At 55.4% G+C, this 14,906-nt stretch overlaps 1 protein-coding gene and 1 long non-coding RNA gene across 4 annotated transcripts in view; one reads left to right on the top strand and one right to left on the bottom strand.

The window, feature by feature from the left end:
- LOC106981118 (uncharacterized) overlaps positions 1-14,906 on the top strand; it is an 82,748-nt gene that overhangs the window by 31,887 nt on the left and 35,955 nt on the right. Inside the window, exon 4 of the long non-coding RNA XR_008295958.1 lies at positions 2,848-2,959. This is a non-coding gene — a long non-coding RNA (uncharacterized LOC106981118). The remainder of the gene's footprint in view (positions 1-2,847; positions 2,960-14,906) is intronic.
- Positions 784-8,330, bottom strand: EGR3 (early growth response 3). Of its 3 annotated transcripts, none has more exons than XM_027077402.2 (2): positions 6,023-8,330; positions 784-4,710 (listed from the first exon to the last, which is right to left on the bottom strand). In XM_027077402.2, the coding sequence occupies exons 1-2, from the start codon at positions 6,174-6,176 to the stop codon at positions 3,701-3,703; spliced, it is 1,164 nt and encodes a 387-aa protein (XP_026933203.1). In that variant the 5' UTR covers positions 6,177-8,330; the 3' UTR covers positions 784-3,700. The 3 variants fall into 3 exon arrangements, with proteins under 3 accessions (XP_026933203.1, XP_053072406.1, XP_026933204.1); XM_053216431.1 differs by lacking the exon at positions 6,023-8,330 and adding an exon at positions 5,739-5,998; XM_027077403.2 differs by lacking the exon at positions 6,023-8,330 and adding an exon at positions 5,544-5,732.

Genomic DNA, 14,906 nt, shown 5'->3' with positions numbered 1-14,906 from the left:
GACGGGGGCACATGAAGAAAGTGGAGGGTATGTATCTCTTTCAGAGAACGAGAGAAAGCTCTAGGGCTGGCAAATAAACTCAGTTATGAAAGGGGAAGGTTCTGGGCAAGAAAGCTCATAGAGTAAGGGAAGCATCACTTTTATGGGAGATAGAAGTTGTATGATGCAAGGGGTTAATGCTATATAAAATATTCCCTGTATGTTCTCCAAATCCCAAATGTTCTTTCTTCTCTCAGAAGCATCGGATACCTGGGTAGTTCATAAGAGCAGCTTTTTCAGCCAAGACCATCTTTCTCAGGCAGCTACAAACAGTGAGGCCTTGAGAGTCCTGTCCAAGTGGGATTGAAGTTGTATAATTTTTAAATCTGATTTTCCCCAATTATCTGACCACAACAGAGCCTCCAATCTCTCTGGTTATCTTGCCAACCTTGAAGAACCCCTGTCAAGTCTCCACCTGTTTTTCAGGCTTCAAAACCTTTAGCAAGAGCACTACTCAGTGTGGCTGTAGTGACTCTATAGGGTCCTGTTCTGGTGCCCCTGTTACCTCAAGAGAGATAGTTCATAAGCCAGGAGATCCCCTCCCTTCCACCCTCAATACCCATTAGAAACCAGGAAGAAAGGTTCTAGAAGTTTCCAGTCACTAGTCCTGATTCCCATGAGTTTATCTGATCTGCCTAATCTCTCTGGCGGTGTGAGACTCCCAGAAGGGTGGAGGAGAATCCTATCCTCCTAGAACCACAGTAAACACTCGACACTGGATTTGAAACACCGGAGCGCGCAAAATTCTGACCAACTTCTAACATTGCCAAATTCCTTGTTTTACATTGAATTTACAGAGCAATCACAGCAAAACCAGGCATAGGAAGCTACCGAGCCAACCATCAGCCAAAAACAAAACGAGACAAAAAACAGGCCAAACCAAAACTTTATACTATGAAAACAAGAAATAAAATAAGGAGATTTATAGGCCGGCTGATTGTCAGCAAACACAATATATTTACTGTATTAGCATTTGCTCACAGTGCAAATGGTACAACATTACACCATTTCAATATTTCGGTTTTTAAAAATGCTGTTTTCATTAACTATATTATATTGGCATAACAATGTGACAAAGGAGCAAATGAAATATTGGTGAAGAATTTCACCTTTTCACAATATCAAGCATATTTTGTTAACCTTAGTATAAGGTACTATAAATCCAAGAAATAAAAACATCCACAAAATATATTACATCTGGTTTGTCTTTTTCTAAGTACTCAACTTTATACAAAAGTCTTTCAAAAAATATCATTCCCCATAGGTTTTCCTGTTTAAAACCTGATTTTTTTTCTCTCAGTTCACATAAGTTAGAGTGCATTTTCTTTTGTTGTTTTTTAAAACATGCAGACATATAAAAAATCTGGATAGCACAACCTTTTGGCAACAAAGTTATTTTTCTCTTAGTTTAAGCTTAAATGTCTGAGAACAGTTTTATTAAAACAAAGGAAAACTCAGATGATCATGCAGTGGCATGCATAAACCAGAAGGAGCAAGGAAAAAATATTAAAGGATATTTGATTCCTCCTTCCAGCTTTGAAGTGACCAAAAATTTTGTTTTTAATAATCATCACATTATAAAAAGTATTCAGCAAAATACTGTCTCTGCAAAGAAAGATTTTACCCTTCAGCTGAAAAAATATGGGCCCTCCTGGCAAACTTCGTCCTCTTCTCTTTCCTTCTACAAAAAGTCCAAGTACCTGGAAATTCACAAGCCCCCTGCTCTTTGATTTTTTTTTTTGTCCCTTTCACTAGACTCCTTTTAGTATTATTTATCCACCACCAAAGAAAACAAAAACCAAAAAAACAAAAACAAACCCAAAAAACAAACAAAACAAAACAAAACAAAAACCCGGTGCTTTTTTTTTTTCTTAAAAAAAAAAAAAGTGGGAAACGCATAAAGTGACTTTAAAAACAGACATTCTGTAAACTCCAGACCTTTGTTCCTTCTCTCTGGGCAGCTCAGTGACCACACGCTAAGAGGGAACAGTACATTCAGTCAAGACTGTGCTGGAAGCTGTGTCAGAGAGCAACCTTCCCTACTACTCCAAAAGAGTCACCCCTGTGTGGGGGGAAGTGCTGGGGAGGAGGGGGTGCCTGAGAAGAGGTGAGGTAGGGCGGGGAGTAGGTGAGACTGTGGTATGGAAAAGATATGCCTCATTCAGCAATATGGATTAATGCAAAAATACCCATATCTTTGAGGAAAATTTGGACAGAGATGAGTGCATGTGTGTATATGTGGGTATACATACATACATATATATGTGCATGTATACATACACACACCTATGTAGATACAATCTCATCAGTTACGTTTTTCATAAAAAATAAATCATTTAAAGCTTATATACCTACAAATTCTCTTTATGCCGGTGCACTGCACTGGATAGCCGAGTACCTTAGAGATTTTATTGTGTGTATGTATGTTGCATATATGTATATATGTGTGTATATACACCTACATACATACACACACACCCCAAGTACATAGATCTGAATTCTACCTGTTGTGTTGGGGATGGCAAAGGATGAAACACGAGCCTGCTTTCCCATCAGTGGGCGGGGGGGGGGGGGGGGGAGAAATGGGTATGAGTGAGAGAAAACAAAAAGATGGTAAAAGGTGGCTGGTTGAGGCCTGCCTTTCCGGAAGAAGATTTTGAAAGAGATGGGAGAAGGCTTAGAGAGAAGGGAGTGGAGCGGGAGAAAGGGCAGAGGGCAAACTCAGGAACGTAGAGTTTAAAAAGTGGGGTTGAGGAAATCTGTTGGTTAAAAGGCAGGCTTAGTGATGGCCGCTCCTTCTCCCCGCAGATCAAACTGCCCTGAGGCCTAAGAGGGAAGCGCTCGGAAAAGGAGGGGTGCTGAGAGGCCAAACCCTAAACGGCGGTAGCAGCACCGCGGCGGCGGCATCCGAGGCATTTCTGTAAGAAACATTATTTCCGAGCAGATGGAAGACCGTCTCATCAGGCCACGTGCAGGCCCCCAACCTGGGACATTCCCCCAGCGGCCTGGGGACCCGATGTGGGGAAGAGTTTGGGGTGGACACAGCCCAGCTCAGCTCAAGAGTCACACACACACACACACACACACACACACACACACACGTGTGTGCGCGCGCGCGCACACACACACGCACACACAGAACACTCACGCGAGCACGCACACTCGCGCGCATCCCCGCACGCAGGCGCGCGTGCGTGCGGCGGGCAGCAAGCTCTGCGCTTTGGTGCGCTCCTTACCCCCTCCCCTCTCGGGTCTTCGAGGGGGAACCGAGGGAGACGTGGGGGGAACCGTGAGGTGCTTGGGTCGGGCGAGGCTTGGACGGGCCCCGCCTTCAGTCCCCCGCAGGTCCTTGGCGCGGCCCAGCGGCCCCAGGATCAAGACGATCCGAACTGAACAAAGCGGGCTAGACGCCACCTTTCCGCCCCCACGCCTTGGTTGGGGGGGGGGGCAGCGAAGGGAGGGCGCCTCCTGCCCTGGCCCCCGACCGTTGGCCGGTGTGAAAGGGTGGAAACGGGGGACATCGAAGGGGAACAAGGGACCTTACGTCCATGGAGAGGCCAGGGCGCGGCCCCTGCGCCTCCGTGGCTAGCTTTCCCGCTGCTTTCAGGCGAGCAGCTGGGAGACACTGGAGGGGAAAAGTGGGGATCTGGGGGCCGAAGCCTCAGGCGCAGGTGGTGACCACAGGGGCCAGGGACACGGGGGGCGCCGAGGACGCAGAGGGCGCACCCCCCTTCTCCGCCTTCTTCTCCTTTTGCTTGAGGTGGATCTTGGCGTGGCGCTTGCGCTCGTCGCTGCGCGCAAACTTGCGCCCGCAGAACTCGCAGGCAAAGGGCTTCTCGCCTGTATGCGTGCGGATGTGAGTGGTAAGGTGGTCGCTGCGACTGAAGCTCCTCATGCAAATCCGGCATTGGAAGGGCTTGTGGCCCGTGTGGATGCGCAGGTGCCGGGTCAGCTCGTCCGAGCGGCTGAAACGGCGGTCGCAGCCCTCCGCCGGGCACGCGTGGGGCCGCTCGTGGAGCGGGGTCTTGCTGGGTCGGTTGGGATACTTGCGGGGCCGGATGGGCTTGAGCGTGAGCGGCGGCTGGGGCAGGCTGCCAAAGCCCGGGTGTATCTGCTTGTCTTTGAATGCCTTGATGGTCTCCAGAGGGGTAATAGGGGGCGGATTGACCCGGATGGGGTCCATGCCCTGGAAGGGCTTGTGCTCCGGAATGGAGCCCATGTCGTTGGGATGGTGGTATAGGTTGTAGTCAGGAATCATGGGGAAGAGGTTGCTGTCCAAGGCCGGCTTGGCCGATTGGTAATCCTGGGGGGAATAGGCGAGCCCAGGGTTGCCCTGGGGATCGTGGAAAGACACAGGCTCCGAGTAGAGATCACTGCAGTTAGAATAGGGGGGCAGCGCCGGATACATGGCCTCCACGTCGCCCTGCGGTGGCTGCACCATGCTGGCCGTGGAGGTCTGCGTGCTGAGTGCCCCTGAGGCCGGGGGCACTCCCAAGATGCCGGCGCTCATGAGGCTAATGATGTTGTCCTGACACCAGTTGGAAGGGGAGTCGAAGGCGAACTTTCCCAAGTAGGTCACGGTCTTGTTGCCGGGGGCTGGCTGGAAGGAGCCGGAATAAGAGAGTTCCGGGTTGGGCTTCTCGTTGGTCAGACCGATGTCCATCACATTCTCTGCGGAGAGCGGGGAAGAGAGGGGAGGGGTGAGTGAAGCCGAGCCGGCTCCCGGACCGGGGCGCCCGGGTCCTTGCTCAGGTGTGGAGGGTGCGGCCGGGTGGAGTGAACAGCGCATGGGGTAGGAGGACAGCTGCGCCCCGGCGCAAAGCGGGCGGTGCCGCGCTCCCGGGCGCAACCTGGATACAGCAAAATACTACGGATCGGGGTGTGGAGTGGCTGCCGCACACACACCGCACACGCCGCGCACACACTCACGTACCACACGCACACACGCGCGCGCGCGAGAAGCATTGTTGTTGTTTCCGAGGTGGGGCAGGCAGGTAGCTGCAGCTACAGGTAGTTTCAGACCCGGAGCGCGCTGGGCTCTCGCTCTCTAGCGCACACAACTCGGCCTCTTCCTCTAGCCCTGTCCGCGCCGGGACGCCGCGCCTTTCTTGCCCCGACGAAGCCCCCAGTGCGCACCGCGCCCGGGTCGCTGACCCGGAGCGCTCCGACGCTTTGTCCTCGGCGCGTAGAGGGGTTCTGCCCGCAAAGGGAGCTCTCCCGCAGCCTTCCTGGGCCCCAGCCTTCTCCAGGCCCGAAGGAGCTTTCGGCTCTTGCTGGGGGGGGGGGGGGGGGGGGGAGAAAGCCCAGCCTCGGCTAGTGAGGGTGGAGGGCGGCGGAAAACCGGCCCGTGCCTCTATGGCGGGAGTGGCCACTCTTCCCAAGCTCTACGGCCAAGGGATCGCCCCCCGTGACGGCCCCCGCGCCGGTGGACCCCTTCCCTCTCCCCGCCGTCCCCACACCCCCACGGCGTTGCTGAACGCCCCGGAAAGGCAGCGTCGCAGTACCTCTCCCACCGCGGGGACTCCACGCCGCACATGGCTCCATCCCGGGTGGGAGGCTGAGGGAGTAAGGGGGGGGGGGAGCGCGGGTGAAAGGGACGCTGGGCTCCTCCCGGGAAAGGGGGCGATAGCACCACGCCTTGCGCGCAGCCTGGCGATCGCGCCCCTTAAGTGGAGAACCCCAGAGCCGCTCGCACCTACCTCCCTCTGGTCGGCGGCTGCCCCCACCCGGGAGAACCGAAGCCTCTATCGTGGCGTCGCCAACCGAGCCTTCCCGATCGGGGAGGGCGGGAGGAGTGGGTGGGAAAAGCAACTCGCCCCCTGGAAAATTCCGAGCGCGCCCCCCATCTCTCCATCCATCCATCCATCCATCCACCATCCATCCATCCACCCATCCATCCATCCATCGATAGCTCGTTCCCTCCTCCTCTTCTCTCTCCCTCTCCTTCCTCGCTCCTTCGCCGCCGCCTCCCCGCCGCCCTTACCTGTAGCCATCTGATTGTAATGGGCTACCGAGTCGCTGCTGCCAGAGAAGAGGTTGAGCGCGCTGGGGATCTCCTCGGGGTACAGATTGTCAGGCAGTTGGTTTAGCAAACTGCTCATGGTCACCGGCAGCTTCTCGGCGAGTTTGCCGGTCATAGCACTCCCGAGCTGCCGCCGCCGCCACCGCCGCCACCGCCGCCGCTCGCTCCTAACGCAGCTTCCAGGCAAGCGGCATCGGAGAGGCGATCCGTGGTGCAGGGGAAAAGCATGCGAGAGGGAAAGTTCGGGGGGAGGGGGAGGGAAGAGGGGAAGGGGTGGGCCAGGGGAGGGGATCTTCTCTTTTTGGGGTGGGTGGGAGAGAGGGCAAAGGGGGGTAATCCTCTTGGGTGCCTCAGCTGGTGCCTTAAAGAAGCTGGGGGGGGGGGCGTGTGCGGGGGGTGGGGGTGGGCCTGGGCTGGGGGAATCTCGGCCCGAGGGGTTGGAAGCGGCCTCAGTATTGATCTCACAAACAGATGCGCGCCGGCGGCCCCCCCGCCCCCCGATCCGCCACCGCCACCGCCGCCACTGCCGCCGCCGCCGCCTCTGCCGCTGCTGCTGCCGCTGCTACCACCACCACCAGCCCCGCCGCTTCCTAGCAAGCTCACTGCTGCCCAAAAGCTCCCAGCCAGGGAACTCCACCAGCCTATTTATCTGAGCCCCGGGAAAGCTCCGTGACGTAGCTGCCCATATATGGACAGACAAAGCCCAGCCGAAGGGGCGCGACGTCACAATGGAAGCTCCTCACAATGGAACATTAGAAAGCAGGAAGCGGGCCGCAGCCAACGTGCGGCGCCCGCAACGCTCGCGGATCTTAAAAAAAATGAGAGAAAGAGAGAAATAGAAGAGAAGAAAGAAGGAAAATTCGAGAGGAGAGAGGAAGGAGGGAAGCAACTGAACGCAAAGCGTAAAGCGCGCAGCGCAGGGTGGAAAAAGCAATAGCCGCCAGTGTGTTTATTTTAGGTGCGCTCTAGGAGAGCGCGCTGATACCGCGCAGGGCGGTGGGATGGAGTTGTTTGCAAGTGGCCCCCAACACCCCAAGCAGGGAGAAGGGGAGTTGGAAACACCGGGCGAGGTCCCTTTGCAACCTGGGAACTTCTGGGGAACCCGGAAGGTGTGCGCTTCGACCCGGCTCCCGCCGCATTAGAGTCTCGTATCTAGGACCCTGCCCGAGACTGAGAGAAAGAGAGCGCGTCCCTTTGAGGAGGATTCCAGCGTGTCAGGGATCGATGATCCAGCATCCCGATCACTTTCGAGCTGCCCTCACTCTGATTCTCCGCCCACACCCCGCGGCTCCCCGGGCCCCTGACCCTGCGCTGACTCCTAGCTGAGCGCGGTGGCCGCGAGCTTCGTAGCTGCAGAGCGGCTGCGCGGGAGGCGAGAAACCCGCACTTTTGGGGTCGAGGATGTGCGGTTTGGGTGGTGGAGAAGTAGGAATGGAGTTGAGGGAACAGGAAACACGTGCACCAAACCCCTGATAATTCTCTAACGGTTCCAAAACACCCCCTTTGGCCACGGGATGGCAGGAGGGCCCAGCAGGCCCAGGCACAGTCCCTGTCTATTGCTGCCTGCGAAGGGCCCGCCACTGAGTTGCAGCAGGAGCCTGCCGAACCCACAGTCTCTGAACCACCTCCTCTAGTCTCTCTCTACCCTCCCCCTCGCCTTCCACAGGGCTGTCCCCTTTGCTGCCTGCCGGCGCCCCGCAGTCAAGGGCCTCCAGTTTGCCGCCCGGAACGCTGTCACCTCCCGGAGCGGCAGCAGATTCCGGGGGCGGCTGCTACGTTCACCAAAGGCCTGCTCCGGCCGGGCCGCGGGAGAGCGGGAGGAGAGAAAGGGAGCGTGGGGGAGCGACCCCGAATCACACCGGCACCGGCTTGGCGTGGGAGGATTCCCTCCTCGGTGGCCGTGTGGGCGCGGTGAATCCCGTGTCCCCCCCGCCCCCCCCCCCCGGGGAGTCGGGGTTGGGGGAACGTGCATTTCTCAGGGGGAGTGGGAGTGCTGACAAGGAGGAAGAGAGGATCCCCGGGCCTCACTCCGTGGGAGGGCCACGCGGGCCGGGGACGTGTGGGAGGAACTCCCGAGCTGCACATTGCGGTGGGGGTGGATGACAACCTCGCTCCCCTCCCCTCCGCTCGGCGGAGAACTGGGGGTGGGAGGGCCCGGCCTCCCCCGGATCTTCTCCGATTCTTAGGAAAGGAGGGATTCCCGCCGCCCGCGAGCCCCCTCACCCCGCCCCTGCCGCCGCTCCCGCCTGGCTCCCCACACCTATACAGGGGAGGCACTGCGCCCCCGGGCTCTCCTCCGCCTGCGCGGCGCTGGGAGGGAGAGCGCTCTGCAGCGGTCCCCGGCTCCGGCCGGAATCAGGGCATGCAGCGCCTCCCGCCCCCGGCTCCCTCCCTAGGGGGGCGAGCGGCCGGCCCGGGGGCGTGGGCGGCAGTGTGAGCCCGGCTGGGCGCGGGAGGGGCCCGGGCGGCTGCAGGGAGGGTCGCGGGGCGGCGGGCCAAGCCGGGAAGAGCCATACAAGGAGCGGATCCGGTGACGCGCCGGCCGCGCCCCTTCTCCTCGATTTGGCTGCTGATTCCGGTCCCCGGATTTGCATATTTTGGCATCCAGTGGAAAAGGAAAGAGGAACGGAACCCGCAGCCTTTAAAGGAACCGCACAGACTCTAGCGTCACCTAGGGAGGCGGTCTGGGGGGCGTGAAAAATTAGCCAGCGGCTCGGGCCTCTGGCCTTAGAGCCTGGCAGTAAGCGAGAGGCCGGGAGCCGCCGTGACTAGCGAGTAACGCCCTCACCTGGCCTTTTCTGTGGCGCTTTGTGCTAAGCGTGCACCGGGAGGTGGCAGGGGTCTCTGCGGGTTCCTGCCCAGGGCCAGGAGACGCCACCAGGTCCGCGGCCTTGGGCGTGCGGCAGGCCCCAGTATTGACTGCAGTGCCCTTGTTTCCCCGCGCAAGGCACAGCTCAGCCTGCGGGGGTGGCGGGAAGGAAGCCGGAGACCTACAGGCTGTCAGGCTCGACTCCGGAGGACCCTGCCCTGATGCACCTCCTCGCCATCTGTTGAGACCTCTCCCCAGGCGAGGGGAGTAAGGAGCTGGAAACCCTAGTCCTGTTCGATGGGGGCCCACGTTAGGAAAGGCAGAATCAGTGGGAGAATTTGGGATCCTTGAAAGCTTCCAGGACCCCAGAGGCTGTGGAGGAGTGTAGCCACTCCAGAGATGGCCCTCAAACACTTCTAGGGTAGCTGGACTTGTTGCACCCGAGTAGCAGAGCTCGTCGGCCGGCTGCACCCCCTGCTTACCTGTTGGTGAGGTTGGATAAGGGTCTTTGGGCACAGATTGCCTCCCCCCCTCCTTCTTACTAGTTCTTTTTTATTTTTTTATTTAAACATTTTTTAAAATGTTTATTCATTTTTGATAGAGAGGGACGTAGTACAGCTAACAGGGGAGGGGCAGCAAGAGAGGGAGACACAGAATCTGAAGCAAGATCCCGGCTCTGGGCTGTCAGCACACAGCCGGATGCCGGGCTCCAACCCACCAACCAGGAGATAACCACCTTAGCTGAAGTCTGACGCTTTACGGACTGCGCCACCCAGGCGCCCCATCCTTCTTCCTAGTTCTTGATAAAGAATGGGAGCCGTCAGTTCAATTAAATAAGTATTCATTAAAACTTCAGTGTGACCTTGGGCAAATTTCTGAATTTCTTTCTTAGCCTCAGTTTGGTTGTTTGTAAATTGGAATAGTACCTATCCCTTAGGAAGCATTAAGCTAGGTAATCCTCATAGAGTCTTTATGCTAGACCCCTTGCAAGCATTCCATAAACGGCAATATTGTTGAACTATATTCTCCCCCGACTCTACCGTGTGACAGAAAAATGCTTTCCCCTCTTATGAGTGAGCATAAGGATATAGGATATGGATATGATATAGGGAGTAAAAAGGGCCGGGTATCCCATAGCTGTGTGATCATATACAAGAAGTATTAAAGTTTATTATTTGGGGGGGAAAAGAAAGTCCTGTTTGTGCGCCAGGTACCCGCTGGGCGCTCTGCCAATTTAGAGATGCTTGAAAAAAAGGTCCTCACTCTGCAGGAGTGACATAAGGCAGGGTACAACGAAGTCACTCATCTGCACTTTAACACTCTGGAGCATCCTTCTAGACTTTCTTGGAGGCTGGCTCTGGCTCCTGGGGTGGGGTGGCGGACTCTTGCGTCCCTCCTTTGCCATGGAAGGAGCCACACGGGGGAAAGACTCTCTCTGCCAGCATAGGTCCTCACTGCCTCGCTCCTGTTCAGGTTGTAGCCCCTCTAGGTGCCCCCTGTTACCCTGGATGATGGTGGCAGACAGAGGCCAGGGTTCTGTGGCAGGAGGGGACAACCCTGGGTATGAAGTGGGTGTGGGGTGTTTCGAATGGCTGCTTATAGACTAATGGCCTTCTCCCTTCTGGTTGCCAAGGCTTGAGTTTAGTACAGAAGGAAAGTTTTCTTCCTTCCCTCCCCCCTCTTCTTTCCTCTCCCCCTCCTAAACAGGGGCTGAGGGTGATTGTCTCAGTTTTACTGGCAGGCTCAGGTGAGATTGCCAAGGGCCTAATTACCTGAACTCCAAGCCCTGGACTTGTCGGGGAGCGAGTAGGCACTGGTTCAGGGCGTCCTCAGTCTGGAAATGGTGAAAGGCAGGCCCGGCCCCTCTGCAGTGGGGCCAAGGCCGCCCCTTGGTTGCTTTCTCCCACAGAACCCAGGTAGCCTCAACCGGCTACATTTGTGGGGGCTGCTACTGCTTGTAGGGGCGACAGGTGTGTTTGTCTTGGCGGAAGGATAAAGGAAGGAGTAGATGTGGCCCTGGAAATTCACCCCTGGAAAAGGCCAGGTTGTTGCTCTGTCTTGCTCCTTAATTCCGCAGTCACCTCTGAACTTCATTTAGGTCCCCTTTCACTAAAGATATCCAGTCCTTTTCTGCTGTCTTACAAGACCCCCGCCCCCACCCCAGCTAATCCAATCTGGGGTGCTAGCAATTATTGTACTGCTCTTCTCAGGAGCCATTTGCATTTTAAAAGAAAATGGTCAGGGTAACAAATAACCCAGAGGAATGAAGCCCAGTGCTTAGCCTGATGCCTGGAAAATGGTAGGTGTGCATTAATGCTGGTGGAATGAGGTCTGACTGTGGACTACCAGGCCCTTGTCACTACAAGGAATGGGAGGTTTGGGCTACAGAGAGTGTCTGCGGTTCCTCACATCATTCCAGGCACCTATGTCTAGGGCCCATCCTGGTGGGATTGCTCTGGAATGACAGTTGTCTCAAAGGTATTCAGTTGCTTTCCATTTTGGGGTGCCCCACAGGATGTTCACAGGGGAGGGGTCATGGGTGGAATCTCCCTGGCCAGCCCTCCCTGGCATTCTAGAGGTCATTGCCATTTGTCTGATAATGGCAGTCAGCTGAGGCTAGGTGGGCTTTGCCTAGAAGCTTTTGGAGGGGAACTATTATTGACAGCCATGAAGACTTTTGAGGGTGGTGGTCCTCCCGAAGCCACAGAAGATGGGACCATGGGAGCCCTGTGGACATACTTATTGTCTTTATTCTAGTGGGTGCCTGGGTGGCTCAGTCGGTTAAGCATTGTCTTTATACAACAACCCAGTGAAAAGGCTTTTAGGGCTGCGCCCTTAACATTTTGCTTTTAAAGAAAAAATGAAAGATGAACGCATTGGAAACAGTCTGAATTGTTAATTGGAGGATACTGGGCCAGGAAGTGGCTGAGCTGACATTTGAACTCAGGGCTTTGTGACTCCAAGCAACTGCTCTTCATTCCAGCCTTTGTCCCCCTCGTGGCTGTCAGAGGAAGAAATGAGATGGCAGAGGTGGGTAACAGGATGGATGTATATACAGTCTATGGAGAAGGTGAAGGGGAGAAGAAAGATCAACTGGAATGGTGCCTCCCAGAACCAGCTTCGCCACAGCATGGGGTAGGGGAGGAGCCCCGGCTTCAGGGAGAGTCAGGGGCTACAGCACTCAGGGAGATTGGGGTGGGTGGGCAGTGTTTCCGCGGGGCTCTCGGTAGGTGGAATGGCCACTGTGCCACTCTGAGCTCAGGTCCCGTAACCCTAGGTTGTCTCAGAGACCACAGGGGCCTCTGTCAACCATGCGCTTCCATTTTAAACACCTGCTTGTGTCTCAATTCAAAGTAACTTATTATAGTCATGTTGACTCAGGGTGGTTTTTGATCAAGCTTCCAGCAATTTTGGGGCGAGTCTGGTGACCAAAAGGGAGAAAGTCTTGCCACAAAGTAACATTTGCTGGGAAGGGGCCCCCAAGTGGTCCTGGAGACCCATCCTTAGGCACAGGTCCAAGGTTGTGAGTAACTGCCACAGGGGTCAAGAGGATGAGACTTTAGGGCCAGGCCGGGGCAGGGAGGGAAGGAAGGTCTTGGGTAGAAGGCAAGATTTGAAAAAAACCTGCTATATGGGTAAGTGGAAAGTACAAGCCCTGGCCTGGGATCAGGACTCTGAGTTCTGCCATGGATGATCTATGTGACTTTAGACCAGGTCCTCTTGTTCCTGGGCTTCTGGTAGGAACTGGACCGGACAACCCACCTCTAAGTTCTTCCCAGCCCCGTTAACCCATGAGTTTCAGATTCCATTGTAGAAAGGGTTGGGAGGGGCTGGGTTAGCATTCCTAACCAAGTCTGGGGCTCTGTAATGCTTGGTCTGGGATCCTTGCGGAGAGGGAGGTGTAGGTCAGGGGATGAGGCCTTGTAATGGGAACTTTGCTGTGGTAGCTTAGGGGCTCATGGAAGGTAAGTGGAGTCATGTGCTCGGAGAGCCTGTCTCTGCCCCTGGGGGCCACTGTGGGACAGCCCCCTTCTCAGGTGGGAGGGATGGTGTCTTAGCAGAAAGGACTCTTGGGGGATGGGACTTTTTGGAAAGAGGAACTTTGTCATCTGAAATGAACCAGAAAATGTGTGACTGCGAGGGGACGGAGGTGGGGGGGGGAGGCAGTTGGGGGGGGCAAAGAAAGAGTGAGAGAGAAAAGGAGAGAGCTGAGAATAGGTTCTCCCCCCACAGACCCCCACACAAGCAGCTTCTTGTTGGATTTCAGATTCACCCATGGGCCAGGTGCTGGATCCAAGAGGCTGGCAGGTTCCTCTCCTCCCAGCCCTGTAAGGAAAACCTTTGGGAAACCAGAGAGCTGTGGTCTTTAGATCTTTGCCTCTTACCAGCTCCCTGTCTCAGGACCCTCCTCAGCCTCAGACGAGTGGGTCTTTCGCCTCATCCATCAAGGTGAGGAGTTGGGGATAGACTCTTGGGTTCTTCTTTGCTGTTCCATGCAGCCAAAAATCTGGGATCCGGGGAAAAGCAGTTAATGACGTTTGGGCCCTGAGTTTGAGCTCCTCAGTTGTATTGGCATCCTCTTTCACCAAGATGGCTTAGGCAGGGCTTCCTGACCTTTGTCATGCCTTAGCTGTCCTAGAAAATGAAACCCTTTTTTATAGCCACTGGGGTAAAGGACTGATGCTGCCCCATCGGGCCCTGTCCTGTCACCCTGGGGGATGGGGGAACAATACCTGCCAGCTGGGGCCCATTGGAAGTCTGCCCATCAGCTTGGCTGATGGCATGAGCTTCCCTGGCAGGGCTTAGGGCAGATGGACAAAAGATAAAGGGCACGATCTTTCTCTCTCAGATACTGCAGAATTATTTGGGATGTTTAGAATTATTTGCCCCAAGACTACCCAGAAAGTTACTGGAAGACAAGAGATGGCATCCAAGTTCCCAGAGGGCAGAGACTGAACTCAGTCGTCTTTGGGCCTGCCCCAGTGGGGGCTCCTGTAAGAACTTGTCGATCCAGTTCAAGGGCCCACCTTGGTGATTCTGAAACATGGTCTATTGGAGGAGTGGTCTGATCCATTTGACCCTTCCTACCTGGTCCTTTCATTTCTACTGCCCCAGCGCCCCTGCACAGTGGGCGACCCCTTGTCCACCACAATTCCATTTTGTCAGGAGTGCTCCTAGGCCTGGGACTTAGCTCTCTTGCTTCAGTGAGGCAAACGTCTAGGGAGCACTTCCTGGGCACTGTTTGTGGAGGGAATCAGACTTGAGACTGAGCTCCTGCTGTCAGTGAGCAGGCAGCTTATAGTGAATGAGGAGTGAGGCTCTGTGAGCATGCCCAAGCAATCTTGCTAAGCGTCCCAAAGGAGGCACAGGCAGGGGGTTCTGAGGGGCAAGGACCACCTTGGGCGTATAGAAGGGACTTGTCCAGGAAGAAGGGAAGGCCCAACTGGGAGGGGGGGCTTAATTAAGGCCCTGAGGAGGGGCTGAGACCCATAGTGAGGAGGGGGGCAGACAGGAGGGGAGAGTAGGGGAGGGGGATTCTGTGCCAAGGGCTGTGATTTCTCCCTCCCTCATTTTCCTATCAACTTATTATTTTTCATCTCTGACACTAGAAGGCATTAGCATTGTCCTTCCAGGACTTCTGTCTCTCAGAGTGCCGAGCCCAGGCCTGATTATGGCGTGTTGTGCAGATGGATGAGGAACCGCAGAGGGAGAGAAGGGAGACAGTACTGAGCCTGGATATGCTAGATCCCATCAGATGTTTGGCACCTTCTAGAATGTAAGGTCCAGAAAAGCAAGGGCTTGGGTCTGTGACCGTCACTGCTCTATCCCTAGCTGGAACCTGGCTTATAGTAGTGCTCCATACATATTTGTGGGAGAATGAATGTGCCAGACACTCTTTCAGGCCCCTTTCCTGATTCTATGAGCAGAGATAGGAAAGGGGGATAACTCCAGGTGTGAAATCCAGGAGAAAGAAGGAGCCTAGGGAGTCCAAGGCAACATGGATCCCAGGTTGGGGGCGGGGTAGGATTAATCATA

This window comes from Acinonyx jubatus, chromosome B1, assembly GCF_027475565.1.
Source record: "Acinonyx jubatus isolate Ajub_Pintada_27869175 chromosome B1, VMU_Ajub_asm_v1.0, whole genome shotgun sequence".
Classification (NCBI taxonomy): Eukaryota; Metazoa; Chordata; class Mammalia; order Carnivora; family Felidae; genus Acinonyx; species Acinonyx jubatus.
The sequence above is the reverse complement of the archived record's forward strand: the minus strand, read 5'-3'. Positions and strand labels throughout refer to the sequence as shown.

What these genes read in the sequence shown, in the direction of transcription:
- EGR3 (XM_053216431.1), bottom strand. Translation starts at nt 5,940, where the DNA reads ATGGATGGATGGGTGGATGGATGGATGGTGGATGGATGGATGGATGGA. An exon ending in CAGCCGCCGACCAGAGGGAG is followed by an intron (nt 4,711 to 5,738) that starts GTAGGTGCGAGC and finishes CGCTCTCCGCAG; the next exon opens with AGAATGTGATGGACATCGGT.